This window comes from Ascaphus truei, chromosome 4, assembly GCF_040206685.1.
Source record: "Ascaphus truei isolate aAscTru1 chromosome 4, aAscTru1.hap1, whole genome shotgun sequence".
Classification (NCBI taxonomy): domain Eukaryota; kingdom Metazoa; phylum Chordata; class Amphibia; order Anura; family Ascaphidae; genus Ascaphus; species Ascaphus truei.
Genome location: NC_134486.1, coordinates 69,143,013 through 69,160,369, shown reverse-complemented (window position 1 = coordinate 69,160,369; position 17,357 = coordinate 69,143,013). Strand labels below are relative to the sequence as shown.

The 17,357-nt window shown below is 38.1% G+C and overlaps 1 protein-coding gene across 2 annotated transcripts; it reads right to left on the bottom strand.

Moving 5' to 3' along the window:
- Window positions 1–372: 372 nt before the first annotated feature.
- On the bottom strand, window positions 373–9,064 carry BMP2 (bone morphogenetic protein 2). 2 transcript variants are annotated; one of them, XM_075596015.1, is made up of 3 exons: window positions 8,411–9,064; window positions 6,941–7,299; window positions 373–2,012 (listed from the first exon to the last, which is right to left on the bottom strand). In XM_075596015.1, exons 2-3 carry the CDS (start codon window positions 7,290–7,292, stop codon window positions 1,177–1,179), a joined length of 1,188 nt encoding a protein of 395 aa, XP_075452130.1. In that variant the 5' UTR covers window positions 7,293–7,299; window positions 8,411–9,064; the 3' UTR covers window positions 373–1,176. The 2 variants fall into 2 exon arrangements, with proteins under 2 accessions (XP_075452130.1, XP_075452129.1); XM_075596014.1 differs by having other exon boundaries at window positions 373–2,015; window positions 8,411–9,062.
- Between the last annotated feature and the right edge of the window lie 8,293 nt (window positions 9,065–17,357).

Genomic DNA, 17,357 nt, shown 5'->3' with positions numbered 1-17,357 from the left:
GGTTTTAAAGAACTCAATACAAGCCATGTACTTATACTTTTCTTTAGAAGAACTGGAAGTCAGAGCTCCACCATTTATTGACCAAATCTGGTTTGACATTTCAAGAATTTTTTTTTCCATACAACCCGAGATTGCAGGCAAACAAAGAAGGAGTGGTGTCTGCAGAGACTGGTGACAAATCTAAACAGGTGTGTCTCCTAAGGTGCAAAATCGAAGTACATGCTTCCAGCAGTTAAAATAAGGACCAGTAGAAAGTAAACATCACAGGCTGAATCATTTCTAATAAGGGTACACAAATATTTAAGAAAACAAATAATTTAGTACATTCCTGGTGTTTTTACAAAAAAATGTCCACACTATTGCAGGAAAATATTACCTGTAACAATATTTATTATCCAATATAGAATTTATAGCCATTTTTCATTACATGTTCAGATCTATCCACCACACTCTTCTTTGCATTCTACAGTACTTTAAAAAATATAGATTTCTACTGGCCCAAATGCATTTTCGTAACAAATAAGTTGAGGATGGCAGGATTTTGAGTAAATCTGCAATGACTAGTATTTATCCACACATTCAACCTAAGAAGGGTGCAAGTTGTCATGGATTGGAAAGCCCACCCTGCCTCATGCCCGAGAATAGCACAATATGATAAAGTCGAGCGTTAACATGATGGATTATCTTCTTTCTTATGGATTTAAACTAATGACCTTAACAGTAGCGTTGCAGAAAGTAAAATATGATTTGCACCTTGCCATTTTTACCTTCCATGTATACTTTCAACTTAAATACACACTGAATCTGCTTTTAGAAAATTATTTACAAACCCTATATTTTTCTTTTGATTACATATAAATACAAATGAGCTATTCTTCTAAACAAAACAAAAAAAGTGGTTATAATAGTAAATAAATACAAAATAAGAATCTGACCATTATACTTCATGTGCTGGGTGTAAACCCATATAAAATGTACAACTAAAATACAATTAAACATTAAAGGGATATTTCTTTGATTAAAATATTTGCTTCCGAACTGTTTTTAGACATAAATATATTTTTTCAAAATAGCCGTTTTCTTTATTTTTGTTGCATAAATAAAATCTCCATTGGGAAATATTAAAGTGTCAGCTTTTTTGTTTCAATTTGAGTTTGCCTTGTACATTGTGCTTTACTAACGGCACCCACATCCCTCCACAACCATGTCCTGATAATTTTTTAATACAACCTTTTCATTCTCATCGAGATAGAGCATGGAAATAGCACTTAGTTCTGTTGATACACAGCAAGCTTTGGGGATGTTGGAATTAACCGAATTTACCAATGTTTGTACAATAGCATGATTTGTAGAATTTAGATGATCTGCCATTGGAAATGGGCATTCTCCATGGCAGTAAAAGGCATGATACCCAGGTGGAGCAACGATCCAATCATTCCACCCAACATCCCTAAAGTCCACATATAACGGATGTCGCCTGCAGCTCGATTTGAGACGTTTCCGCTGTCTAAGCCTTGCTTGTCGCTTCTCTCTTTTATGAAGTGGATGTCCTTTGCCATCATGCCCAAAAGTTACTAATAATGGCCTTATCTGAGACCAATTGTCCTGCAGCAAAGACCTGCTAATCCTCACATGCCTCTTAGAGACATTTTTATCATTGTCCAAGTGAGTCACTTCTACCACAAACCCATGGTTAGGATGTCTGTGTGCAATCCACCTTGTAATAGCTGGTGTAACATCAAAGCTTTCCCATTTGCTTACATTATGATGCACCAATCTGGTGTCCAATAGTCTTGTGACAGGGCCCCTAGAAGCAGCTGCTGCTGGTTTGACTATATCATAAATATTAATACGATGAAGCTTGCTACCGTCACTTTCAAATGACTCTTGGACCTGTTCTCGAAAAATCCGAAGTTCAGCTGAAGTGATTAACTCCTCATTAGGAATCGAAGTCAAATTAAAGAAGTAGCGCTGTACAATTTTCTTGCCAGATTCAGGAAGTTCTTCCATAGCTTCTAATTTAAAGAGGGGAGGGGGGGAAATAATAATAATAATAATCAGTAATTCATATAAACAATAAGACCATGAAACACTTAATTATGAGAAACACTTAAACAGTAAAATAAGATGCAAACACACACAACCTGGAGACTTCATGATGATCATAAGAATTGTTCCCCGAATACATTAAAATGTGCCATTTGAAAAAGGATGATCTAAAAACAGGAGAAAGCCGGCACAGGTAATCTTACACATTATGTCCCTGCTATCTTATATATTTGTAAATTATGTTCCTTGTAAATATGCCAAAAAAAGTGGGAAAATAACTGGAAAAACAAGAACTTCAGCTTTATGTAGATGCAAATCCATATTCTAGGATATTATAGCCTGCAAAACCTAAGTAGTGTTCTTTGAAACATAGTTTTCCTGCATATAAAACAGATTTGGGAATGTAGGAAATATTTTCATTATAATTGGACTCATTTTAAACAAACTCCCTGAAAGGTGGTGGGGGTTCACCATCTGCATAGTACGTCTCATGCTTTTATGTTAATATTGGAAGCAAACAGTATATGAATGCTTCTTTTCATTGTTTTGTCAATTGGTTAAATCGTGGTACATTATGCATTCCAGGTGGTTCTAATAATGGTAAAGCATGTCTTTGAAACTCAAGAAAAACGTACCACAGTAGTTAGCACAGGTATAATGAGAATAATTTCAACTGATTGAGAATGTGCACAATTTATTGCATTCAGCTTGGGGAGAGAACACCACGAACCTGATGCCCTTAATGTACCCTCTAACTCAATTTTACAACATTCGAATGCAATTGACAATTTTGCTATACAGACTTTTGCATCCTAATTAAAGACCAAGGGTCTAAAATCTGATGAGGTTTTAAAAAGACGCACCTTTTCGTATTTAAAGTTGAAATACCAAAATGTTATACTTCTCTAATTCTTTTGAGAAAATCCCTAGGTGGTACCATGACATTTGAGCGATGTCAGTTTATTGATGTTCATTTTACTCATCCAACAGATGTTTAAAAAAAATAAATTAACACGTTATGTACCATACTTTAAAAGAAAAAAAGGGCACCACTTCTATCAGTTTATTTCTAAGTAGGAGACAAGGTTTAAGTGGTGGTTTCTGTTTTTTAGGTTTAAACAAACAGTTACTTGGCTCCAAAAAGTGTGCGTCAAGGAAGTTGACAAAAGCTGATTTTCCAGAGACACCAGTGCCAAAGTTGCATGATAATTGCTGCAAGTGCATTATGCTTGGGGTGATCACAAAGAATATTATACAGTTATGCTGAATTTTATGACGTTCAGGGTTGCATACTCAATTTGCTATATTTTTTAAAAACACAAATTAAATATTATGGATCATAAAAATCGATTTAGCCAAGGTAAGTAAGGCAACTGAAAAACGTACACTTATAAAAAAATGTATTTTAGTTTATACATGCAAAAGTGCCCAGAAATGTGCCATCAAAGGCAAAGATTATTCGCCCATATATGTATTTCTTGGCTCTCAGAATAAAACGATTAAACACTACTTTTAAGTTACGTCTCTGTAAACCTCAGAATTCAAAGTTGTGTTAACTGGAATGAATCATACACGGAGCCTCAACTATTTATTACTGAAGAGTTTACTTTCATACCTAAAGAAGCAAAAAACCACATGAAGGGTACTTTTTATCAATAATCTCACCCCTCAACAAGTAGTTGCTTATTCTACAGAACAATTACTGTCCTAAGGGAAACCGACTTAAGGGACAATTTTTACCAAATCTGTCAAATGTCTAGCTCACAGAACCATGTTAAATCATACTGAATTAGTGCTTTTTCTGTGCAAACGTTCCTAGTTGATTTTTTAAATACACAGTTCAAGTTGACCAAACTATTCAACAAACCTTTTCATGGTTTCAGGGATCCTTTGATTTCTTTGCAACCACACACTAGAGATACATGGCTGCAAACGAGTTGGCTTTTGACCACTTTTTTAAAAGGCTGTTTCCACTCAGTCATAAGTGATATAGGAATGAGGTCTTTGTGACCATGTTTATTTTTTCAAATGGTTGGGGGGAAAAAATAATGGTATATTTTGAAAAAAAAGACTTTACTTTCTGCGACCCCCATATACCACAAAACAAATATTGATGGACTGTTGCTTTATTATATACACTATTTTTAAAGAGTTTTTAAATAATTAACAGGAGGTGGGAAACATGCACAGCCTAAAGGCTATATAAAAAATACTCAGCCAATAACTTAGGAAGCAATACATTAGATTTTCTAAATGTTGAAAGAAACATTTCAACCAGGCGTGGGAAGCTCAGGAATTAGTGGTAGACTTTAAAAGACATCCTGTGGACTACTAGAAACTCACAACAGAGAAGTCTGCAAAATGTAAAGATGCAATCCCACCCTCTTTTTTTTAATTTTTATTTGTTTATTTTAACTGCAGATAAATGAGGCCATGGGGAGTACCGAGTAGCTTTCATTTTCATAACCACAGCTTAATTTTAAAAAATATAATATTTTAAAGAACTCTTAACTCCTCTAAGCCACAAACGTTCTTGAGGCAAAGCTGCAGAGGAATGCATAAGCCTAGTAGTATAGCAATAATCCTGGAAGTACTCAGCAGCCATTTTCTTATATACTTTGTGGCACTGGGCAGATACTTTCCAGAGCTCTAACTGCAAAAGTACGTTTTGTTTCAGTAGATGCAGTAAACACCTCTGCCATAAGTTTGTTTTACTGAAATTAAAATACAGAGCGCAAAATAGCGATCTGCCTACTCCTAATGGCAGGCAAAATAAATAAATAAAAATCATAGTTGCATGTCAAATTTAGACCGCCATCTCCAAGTAACATCCATCAAATAATTGCACTGTGGATCGCAACCTCATCCACAAGAGCGAATCATTTCTTCCTGCATAGACCTGTTAATCACCACTGTGGTCTGCAATTGCACAACCCACAATGCTTTACTGCAAGGCATGTTATACTGTAGGCCACAGCTTTCCTATGAAGCCCGTCACATTTCGCACCACAGGAAGTGCCCGGTGTCATGGTCTTACGTTTAAGGGGAGAGTGACTGACTATATAGTGGTGTATAAAGATATTTATATAGAAATATGAGAGATATATATATACACATACACACACACTATTATAGGTTTGTGTGTGTGTGTATGGATACGAGCACACACAGAGTACGACTATATACTAAAGTAGGTCACACTTAAATTGAAATGTCAATATTAATAGAATTTGCAATTCAAATTTGGGATCTCAAAAGAATAACTCAGACCAATTGTATTATATATAATAGACTTCTCACTTGGCAACGTGTGCTGGAGTCGCAATAAAATTAAAGCACTCAGCCATGCAACAACTTTCTTACCACTTGTAACATTTCTTTCATTGTTCAGATTGCAATTGAGGGAGAGGGGGAGGTTGGAGGAGAGAAGCACCCTTGCACCAGTCCCTATGGGCTCTTTGCATCATCACCATTTGTCACAAACAGAAAGCCACCGGAGGCTTTCATCAAGTTACAAAATGAGGAGAAAGGGGGGGAAAATAGGCACTGGCACATTAAGAAAATAAATATTTTTGGTCTACCAATATTGCCGATTAGAGACTTCCCATGGCTTCATCTATAGCCCTGTTGAGTTGTAATTTTCAAAAAGCACTTAAGCCACAAGAACAGGAACTACTGTTTTTGAGCTACAGATAAGTTAATAAACAATCCAAATAAACATATGAACCCAATTAAAATAATTGATAAATGTTTCAAAAGTAGAAAATAACACTGGAAACAAATGTTTACATCTACAAAATTGTAGTAATTTGCTGGGTTTAGTTCTTGTAAGAGTGGTGTAGGCTTTACACCCAATACAAAGTAGCTGCATAAATTGTTTTCTTCAGAATAATATAATAACCATTTCATCTGTTTTCAAAGATGCACGTGAGCCAAGTGGACAGCTGTTGTAAATCCATTATCAGCCTGCTTTGGGAGATTTGTCTTATATCCACAGTGAGACTATCCAAGATTTAACAGAAGACAAGAAAGTCATTGTAAAAACAATGCAATTACTAATTCTGCTGATATCTCACGGGGATTAGATAAGGATTAGAAATGTTACAAACCGCCTCAGATCAACTGTAAATTAGGGGATTTTCCTGGTATTTAGCATCAGAAATGAAATCTATCTGTGGGAATTCGTAATTTGGACTCAATCTGAGAATCTCACAAGGGCTAAGGGAGGGGAGAAACTTCAGAATAAATCAGTCAGAAAAGAAATGTGAAGATTCCTTAATCAGCATTGAAAAGTGCACTAGTTCAGCTCCAGTAAAAAAGATCTTTATAAAGCAATTAAGGATCAGTCTCCGTAGCATTTGAAGCATATGCACAACCCTGCCAGGGCATGTACAGAGCATAGAAACAGAAAACACAACCCTAGGACAGTGGTCAGGAGACAAAGTAGCTCAAGGGGGGACGGATTACAAGTGTTGTGTCGTCTTCATGTTAAACAGGAGATAATGCCTTGTACACATTCATTTTGAAGATGCACCAAATAAATACTTGCTTAATCTAAAAAAAATGCAAGCAAGAGTTGAAACTCCATTTCCTAGCTAGGACCTCTAACGGGCCACGTCACTACACCTAAACAATGGAATAATAATAATAATAATAATAATAATAAATGGGAATTAACAACCATGGTTTAGTGGGCAAAGAGAGGTATGAAATGCCGCAAGTAATATACAAGAGCCTATGAACGTCAGTGAGTTCATACAGATTTGCGTGATGGATATTTGCATAACTCTGGTTGATAGAGTGTGATGGCAACTTTATAAGACAGGCAGACCTGCATTTGGCTGCTGTGCAGTGAGGATGTTTGCTGGGTCACCGACACCCCTCTTCTTACCTTGGTGGTGGAAGCTCCTGACTGTGTTGGCCCGGCTGGTGGAACGTTCCATCTGGTAGTCCATGGGGGTCCCGCTTTGGTCCTCAGCCAGCTGGCCCGAGTGCAGGCGGTACAAGTCGCGCATGTAGTGGGGGATCACTGCGTTCTTGCCGGGGTTCGGTCGCCTCTTCAAGCCGAACATGTTGAGCAGGCGCAGCTCGAACGCGTTCAGGATGCCCGCGGACTGCTGGGGAGACGCCCGGCCTGACTCCGAGAACTTCCTCCTTCCCACCTCCGGGATGAGCCCGGCGCTGCCGCCCAGCAGGACCTGGTAAAGCAGCAGCACAAGCAGGGAGCGGATCCCGGCTACCATGGTCAACCTGAATCAGGGGGAGGTGGGCAACATTCATCAATAATAATATCCTGCACTGGAGGAGAAGTGTCGCTAACATACTGTATGCATTTGTACGTAGACAATTGTAATACATACACATACACACACACACACACACACACACACACACACACACACTACAACATGAGCTCAGTTTGAGATTAGTCTATCATGTTACTAAATGCTTAAGAAATGACCCCTTAATAGAAACATTTAAGTGTGGCAGCATTTCAGGGTGTCTAGGTCACGCGGAAGGGAGACTTGGACGCGGCTGTGAATGAGAAGGTGCGTGTTATCCTCTGTGGAGGTGTTCAGTACCGTCATCAAATACCTAGGAGGGGTGAGAGGCGGAGAGGGCCGGGGCGAATAGGTGATGTGGGAGCATGTTGCACGTGTATACACATCATCAGAAGCGGGTCACTTTGCCCATAAAGGTGTTGTGTCTGCAGGAGCAGGGTTAGATCATAAGGTTAGAGACTGGCTTAGTGTACAGGTGTTAAAGTCAGTGTTACAGCAGCCTGATCCCGATTGGCTACCAGAAAACCACAGAGATCAAACAATCCCACCAGAGACTGACTAGCTCTCAAAGTACTGATTCACTGTAATCTCAACAAGCACACCCACTGCACGATGCAAAAGGCATGCAGTCTAGAAATGTGGGTGCCATGGGGTGGGCATGTGATGGTCATGGGGGTATGGAGCAACACTACATCATACAATTATATACATATATATATATATATATATATATATATATATATATATATATATATATATATATATATATATATATATATACACACACACACACACACACACCTTACAAGTACAATGTTAAAGATTGTGCGATTTGTGCCTTAAACAAAAGTAATCCAATAGATCAAGGTCCTTCTGAAACATTGGATTTGTAGTACTGCGATTTGTCAACTACAATGTTTTTAATGAAAAAAATAAATAAATAAATTTCACAGCTCGTTCATTTCTGAAAGATTAAAAAAATAAAACTATTAAAAAAAAAAAAAGCTATCTATATATAAAATCTATTACAGGGTACTGAGAAAAAATCGCTTGCAAAAATGGCAAACAAGGAGTAATACCTGTGTGCCGAGCTTGTCTGGATGAGGAGGGTTTTCTGCTCTCGGTGTGTTTTTTCCACATCACTCGGTGTTACTCCAAACGTTTCCTTGCTACGGCTGTTAAACACAACAACTCACAATATACCCACAGCGCAGTCCGCCTCTTCTTAAACATACTTTTTAGCAGCTGATTAGCGACAGTGCAGCAAGTCACGACCCTTTTTTTGGTGGGCAGTTTCTCCTGGAAGAAAAATGTAACTCTTCTTTATAGGAATCAAAAGTGCTCCCTAACTTTACTGACTATTTACAGAGCACAGGTGGAGACATTACAGTGCGCATGAAAATGACCACTGATGCCAAAATCTGGTGGTGGAGTGTTGGGCTGCTTTGGGAAGGTCTCATGAGTTAAGGTGCAGAGTTCTCTTGCTTCTTCTCTCTCCCATGCACAGCAGCAGCAGTAGTCTGCATCACAGCATATCCCCTTGTGCTGTATCCCTCACCGCTGAGCTTGCTCCTCTCTTGCCTGTGCTGTAAATTGATTGAGGTTGCTGCAAGTCTTCTCTTTACTTTTTTTGGTTTCTCCTCTGATGTCAGGATCCTAAATGCCGGAGACTGCCAATCAGAAGCCACCCGCCGCACACACTGCTAGGCTCAGTAATATCCACTTCTAATCTACCCCTCCTTCCAATCTCACTCCTCTTCCGTTTTAGTGGCATTTCCAATCTTTATATAGATTATATGCGCCACCTACTGGATCTTTGTAGAACTCTACTACTGGATCTTGAACAAGTTTACTGAAGCACCTTCTTTCTTCATATATCCTGCCTCAGTACCCCTGTTTGAAGGGATTGTAGATACAGTGCAGGAGCACTCAGGAAATCAGATCTTGCCACTCGTGTAAACCAGACACAGGAAAATCACTAGGGGTATACATCGAATACAGGTAAGCCATCACTCTGTGTATTGTTGCCAAGAGATAAATGAATATGCAACTAATTCCATTGATACACGTAACTAGTGAGCGATTCTGTTTACCAAAAAATATTCGCCTGGTCACATGACCCTTTTATATAGTAAGTATCATTGTCACGAAATTATCTCAAAATTAGTGAAAATTCTCACAATGTAAAAGTTTTCGATTAATTTACAAAATACAAAATTTCCCAAAATTTGACGAACCACTTTAAAAGATGCTTGGGAATGATGTGTGGGGGGAGGAAGTGACGTAGTCACGAAACGCGTGGAGTTAGAGGTGAACTTTTTCACATCAACTGATCCCTGGACACGCACATGCCCCACCCCCTCCCTACACTGCCCACAATTTTCAATTTGGTCCAGTATCCGAAGAGGAGATTACACAAGCGCTCCTCAAATTAAAACTAAGCAGCCAATGTGCACCTGACTTACTACAATCTAAGTTCCTAAGACTTGGTGCCCCAGCCATTGCCAAACAAATTGCTTCCATAGTCAATTCTATCCTGTCTGCAGGCCATATCCCTAAAACTTGGAAACTGCCAGAGTTGTCCCAATCTTCAAAAGTGCGAACAGAAATACTGTCTCAAACTACAGGCCAATCTCTCTTCTCCCAATACTATCCAAAGTCATGGAAAAATGTGTTCACTCCCAATTAAGCGATTACTGTACCAAGACAAATTTCCCAAGCCAATTCCAATCTGGCTTTCGTCCCAAACACTCCACCGTAACTACCCTGCTAAAAGTTTGCAATGAAATCCAGTGTGGATGGAACGGGGACAACTCACTGGTGCAATATTCCCAGATTTTCCAAAGGCTTTTGATACTGTTGATCATGCTAGCCTGCTTAACAAACTCCAACACTTTGGAATAGGGAAGCATGCTTTAAACTGGTTTCAGTCCTACCTATCAGGTAGATCCCAACATGTGTCCATCTCGGGCTCTAACGCCAACCTCTTGGATATCACCTGTGGTGTCCCGCAAGGCTCTGTTCTGGGGCCCCTACTCTTCTCCGTGTTCATCAATGATCTTCCCGCAGCTTTAAGGAAGCTTCAATACACATGTATGCAGATGACACAATCCTATATGCACACAGCCATAGCCTCTCTGACCTTCAACACATACTTCCGTCTGACTTTTTGAGACTCGGAAACTGGATTTCCCAAAACAAACTGTTTTTAAACACTGACAAGACTGTAACAATGGTATTTGGGACCAAGACTACATTTTTAAAGCTTCCAGTGACTGAGCTCCAGATCAGAACCAACGCTAACACCACCCTAACTGCTGTTACCAGTTTTAAACACCAGGGCATATGGTTTGACTCTCACTTAACATTCGGATGCACATTGATATTGTGACATCCAAAACCTATGGCAAACTAGGTGTACTTTACAGGAACAAATTCTCCCTAAGTCTGCTGGTCAGAAAGCGTATCGCACAGCAGATGCTAATGCCAATTATCGACTATGGAGACATAGTATATGGCTCAGCACCCCAAGCCCACTTAGCAAACTTGATACTCTCTACAATGCAATATGCCGTTTTGTTCTCCAATGAGCACACATCACTGCGAAATGCTCAAAGAACTAGATTGGTCATCACTTGAGTCTAGGCGCCAAGTTCACCTTTCCTGTCTTGCCTTCAAATACTTTATGGGCAAGCTACCCATGTATCTGAACAAGCTCCTCACCCCTACCACATGCAGCACTTATCACCTGAGATCTGACTCCAAAAGACTGTTCATGGTCCCAAGGCTCAACAAAGTATCCGGCCTCTCCTCCTTCTCTTACCATGCACCCCAAAACTGGAACAACCTACTGGAGACTCTCACATACACCACCAGTTTAAGTTCTTTAAAAACTAAGGCTGTCTCACATTTTAATCTGGTCTGTAACTGTTACATACGCTTATAATATATATTATCTTTAACTGTGCATGCAATTTCTTGTACAGTATATAATGTATACCCTGTTCACTTATGTAACTATTTGTAACATGTATTATTTGTCATCTTAACTCTATGCCCAGGACGCACTTGAAAACGAGAGTTAACTCTCAATGTATTACTTCCTGATAAAACATTTTAGAAATAAATAAGTGCACGCTATCCCACAAGCACTGGTGGACCAGCTGGACGAAGCAGCTCCAGCCATCCATGCTCACTCCTAGTTTACCGCACAGAGTATACAAGCAACACCGGAATACGTGCGAGCATCTTCTCTGCATAGGCGTCCTGGAGGGAACTAATTGCGAGTCATCTGCAGCCTATCAAACTGGACAGAGAGTGTATCCGATGTGCCTGCTTATATACTACTTCTTGTAAGTAGGATTTCAGTTTTTCCCATTGGATGAACACCAGCGTCACGCATCTTGTGTGATCATGTCAAATTTTAATGTTATTATATGTTTTATTAAATTGTTATATTACATATCTAGTATTTCAATAGTTTTTGTAGTGTGTATATGTTTGTCAGTCTTTTGTGGTCAGTTCTTTCTTGTTGGTTTGTTTTATGTTTGCATTGTCATGTCCCATTAATATTTGTACTTGGTGAAGACATACACTGTGATTTTTTAATGTGCTTGTTTCCACGTCCTGGGAGCATCTCCATGGTCATCTGAGGCACATTCGGACCTACCAAACTGGACTTGTATGTATGGTTTGATCCTTACATATATTACATTGATATCTGCACTCATTTTTAGAGGTGCCGGAATATATTTGTTCTATCCACGTTTTCCTGATCTGTACCGGTCAGTCCTTTTCCTAGGTAGCCTCGTACATACACATATGTATATTATTTAAGGTTGATTATAGTTATGATCAACACTCTGTTGTGTTTATGATAGCACCTTCACATCTTATTATAGTCAAGTGCCTATTAGCATTTGCACTTTGAGCATTAGCGCTTTAGCACTATTCTTCTTTGCATCTTTACAACATACTTAAGTAGGATGAGTTACTTCTGCTGCATGCATTTCTCTTTTAATTAGGACAGGACACCAAGAGCTATTCGTTTTGCCTTATTTTGAATTAAATTAAAATTGCCTTACAACATCTTGCATGCACTGCAATGCATAACATGTCCATAATTGATCTTATGATTCCCCTAAGTAGTATAAATATTTATTTTCTTATTGATTGGTGGTATTTTTAGACAGAAACCTCATTATATATCACTTTTTTTACCCAACATAACTTTTTAAATGTCTGGTTATAACCATTTTCTGTTTAAAAAATCCAATATTAGCCCTCTGGAGTGCTGCCTTTTTTCCTGCTTGGAAAGAGAATACATTGCTTCATGATTATACCCATGTACCAGCTTCATGTTACATCACCAGCAACCACCTCACACTGATGAGACCCAAAAGGTCAAAACAGCTGTCTGTGAGTAGGTTTTACTGACTATGCCCTTGTTTAACCAAGGTTGTGCTGAAAAGCTGTGTAATACAGCAGGTATAAGGTTATAGGGGTCCATGTTAAAATGAATAAGAAGTAAAGAGTGTCACACTGTCCTCATTTGCATGTCATTACCCATGATCCCTGACTACAGTGGAAGCACTGTTTGCTAAATGATAATGGGGAAATACTTGGTAATTTTATTTGGTGTATTATGTTTATTTATTTACTTTTAAATAATTCTATTCGTTTTTGAATAACATGAAACAATAAAATACAATAATTCATGGGGAAATTTTTTTATCAATAATAACTGTACCCCTACACTCCCACAACCCCCCCCCCCTCCACAACATAGCGCATATATTATATAAGAACCTTGTAAGAACACCAGATATTGCCACAAAACAAAAACACCATCCCGATATCTGAGGCCTCTTCATTTCAGAATAAATCTATACATTTATATGGAATAATAATAATTTTATAATCTATATACTTTAACTCCCTGCATCATCTGGTCTCGTTATGATAGAGTTATTTATTTCCAAATAAGATAAGAAAGGAAACCAGATATCCATACATTTAGAATGTTTTTGTCGTAAGGAAAAAGTTATGCTCTCTAAAGCACATATCTCCCATGCTCTAGTCAACCATTGTGTCATATTTGGTGCCGATACATTCTTCCAGATAGAAGCAATGCACAATCTGACGGCTAATAGTAAATGTGTGATTAGAAAACTGGAGTTAGATTTAAGGACATACTTTTCATCCACATCTACTGCACCCAACAAAACCAGTAAAGCATCCAACTGGAGACCAAAACCAGTCATTACCTTTATGATTTCTAAAACTTGCATCCAAAAGGTTTGTGTTTTAGAGCAAGACCACCATATATGAAAACAAGAACCTTCCATGGAACAGTTACGCCAACATCTGTCAGAGGCTATAATATATATTTGTTTTAATCTGGGAGGTACCAAATGCCAACGAAAAAGAACCTTATAGGAATTTTTCCTATGAAGAGTACAAATGATGATGAAGATGCTCTAAACCATATTTCAGACCATTGAGTACCAGAAATTGTATGCCCACATCTCTTTCCCACATCTCTTTCCCAAGTACTTAGGTTGTATTATGTTTAAACAATGTTCACACTTCGTTAACCGATTGATCTACACATCTCATTTACGTTTACAATATAACCATATATGCAATAATTAAAATGTATCTACAAAGGTAATATTTTTGTAACTATGTTTTAAATTTTTATTCACCTTTCGAGTTTCTAAAACAGTAGCATCCATTTCTGTTGCAGAAATGCTAAAGCTCCATCCTTTTATTGATCAATATATATTTTATGTTTACCTAATAGTGATATCATAAGTAAAAAATATTGTGTTTTATTTCTGTGATTCATAACATTTGCTATGATGTTAAACTAAGTGTGACTGGTGACATTGTGTCAGAGCACTGCAGAATATCTCTTATTTCCTATTTTTACTTCTATCATCAAGTTTTAAAATGCAAGATTTAAATCAAAGATAATATTGTATATATTTATACCAAATGTAAAACATCAATCCGTTGTTTCTGTAAAAAGTTGTATGTCCTTTTTCTTTATTAAATAAAATCAGAGTTACATAGTCTTTATTTATAAAAGCCATATGAATAATTTTTACTAGTCTAACAACTTGACAAGTGTACATCTTTTTCAATTAAAACTGCTCTGCATTAATGAAATTATCTTCTGTGACTCCATAAAGCTGGTTAAAATCATATTTGTCAGATTTTCCAGAACCTTACAAAGGTGGGAAGTTAAGCTATCGGTCGATACGATGTGACAAGTCTAGGATTCCTACTTGGCTAACAAATTGGAATAATGTGATCTTCTTTCCAGCTATTACGAATATAGCCATTTTCCCAGATTTTATTTTACAAGTTTAATAAAACTTTCCTACCATTAGGATCTATATTGCTAATAGATTGTTATATATATATATATATATATATATATATATATATATATATATATATATATATTTATTTATATATATTTGCCTATAGTAGTTTGTTCCCTTTTTATATAGTCTTGTTTAATTTATTTCAGGAAAAACTAAACATTCTGAATTGTTTCTATACCTTCTTGGAAAAACATTTCTACCTTTTTTAATGTTTTTTTCCAGCTCATCCTTCATATAAAATACCTGCAAGATTTTGATTACTACTAGAAGGTTACTTATTTCTGGAAAATATTTAGTTATTACATTCCCAAATGTTCCCTGTATCAGAAACAAGATGATTTATTATTCTTGAATCTTTAATTTAATTATAAATATGTTCCCCTGATCTTAAAAGGTAAAATCTTTCCAACCTGTATTAATTATCCTTTCATTATATTTATCAATTAAATGAAATACTTATCTATTATTAATTGTTTGTCCAAATCCTTGAATTCAAATTCATAAGGACTGGATACATGAAACTCCGGTAAGCCAAAATGCAGTATTATCACCCAAATAGTTTTGTATTTTTATAGTACAATACATCAATGTTGCACCACTACAAATAATATTTTTTTTTACCGTAAGCAGCATCAAAATGACTCAGTACCGCAGTTTTAGTCATGTTGATGCTGTACATCAAGTCCTGATATTTCAAAACTAATAACTAACTTGTAACATACAAAAAAGCGCTTGACCTAAAAAAATGCCTGTGAGGTGATAGTGCCTAACGCACTATAATAAATAATAATTAAGTAATAATCCCAGAAGAACAGGGCATTACTGGCCAATAATGCCCTGTTCTGAGGGGATTATTACTATTATAGGCTAAATGTAGACTTTTTTCATAAATAATAGACACTTTTGTATAGTTAAATAGATTTTTTTATTAAAATAAAATGGTAAATACATGAAACCACCTCTATATACGCTTACGCTGCAGCTATCTATCCACACACTGCAACCCCCTCTGTACACACACACACACACACACACACACACACACACACACACACACACACACACACACACACACACACACACACACACACACACACACACACACACACACACACAACACAGCACCTCTACACAACCAAGCACACCACACACACACACACAAACTGGAGCTCTAGACACACAGCACCTCTTCTACACTCACAACACAGCACCTCTACACACACAAGCACACCACACACACACTGTAGCTGTAGACACACAACACAGCACCTCTACACACACAACACAGCACCTCTACACACACAACACAGCACCTCTACACACACAACACAGCACCTCTACACACAACACAGCAGCTCTACACACACAACACAGCAGCTCTACACACAAATGCTACACCTATAAACACTGCTGCTGACATTGACACACACACACACACACACTGGAGCTCTATACACACACACAGTAGCTCTATACACACACAAACTGCTGCTACACATACAACAACAGCACAACACACACACACTGCAGCCACAATAAAAATGCAGCCACTTACTAAACTTTGCACTCTCCCCCCCACCTCTACACACAACACAGCACCTCTACACCCCCCCTTCCACACACACACACAACACTGCACCTCTATACACAACACAGCACCTCTACACACACACATAACTGCACCTCTATACACAACACAGAACCTCTACACACACACAACATACACACACACACACACACACACAACACTGCACCTCTATACACAGCACCTCTACACACAACACAGCACCTCTACACACACACACACACAAACTGCTGTTACACACACATGCTACACCCATAAACACTGCTGCTGACACTGACACACACACACACGGGAGCTCTATACACACACACAGCACCTCTACACAGATATACAACACAACAGCACACACTCACACACAAACTGCAGCCACAATGAAACTGCAGACAGCCACTTACTTCTTTGCAGACTCCTCCCTCCCCCCCCCCCCCCCCCCAATCAACTGAATCTGCTCAGAAAATCTGTCAGCTCGGGAGGGGAAGGAGTTACATCCTGACCAATCCCCTGCCCTGTCTCAGAGCTTTTACTTCATGCAAACCAATCCCCTGCCCTGTCTCAGCTGTTCTGAAAGCTGAGTGGCTGGAAATAAACACATTGAAAACCGCACTTTGCAAGCTGCTAAAATTCCGGGCATTACTGATTGGATAATGCCCGGAATTTTAACCAATCAGAGAGCAGGGTTTTCAATAATGCCCTGAATTTTACTGCTTTAGCCTATAATACCCAATAAGTAGATTCCTTGAGTGGTGCCAACCCTCAAGTGGAATGTCAGCCAAGGGGAATTAATATAAAAGTCTTCCCAAAAACTTGTTACAACAGATGACAGAAACAAGAATTAATCCCTGGCGCAAAAATGTTATAAATGATACCAGTCCCAAGGTCCATAGGAATCAAGTCCAAACAGTGGGTGCCGGTCTTGGTACAACTCTTCAAGTGAGTAAATCTCCTATAAATTAGAAGAAAGGAGGAAAGACCATTGCACAGTAATCACATTCAGCCCAAAAAAACCTCTGAACGGTTAGATTGTGCATCGTGTAAGTAGGCAGTTAT

Bases quoted from the DNA above. Each gene is read 5' to 3' on its own strand.
- BMP2 (XM_075596014.1), bottom strand. From the start codon at position 7,292: ATGGTAGCCGGGATCCGCTCCCTGCTTGTGCTGCTGCTTTACCAGGTC. The intron at 2,016-6,940 runs GTAAGAAGAGGG...TCTTTAAATTAG, and splicing joins CAGGAGCTTCCACCACCAAG to AAGCTATGGAAGAACTTCCT.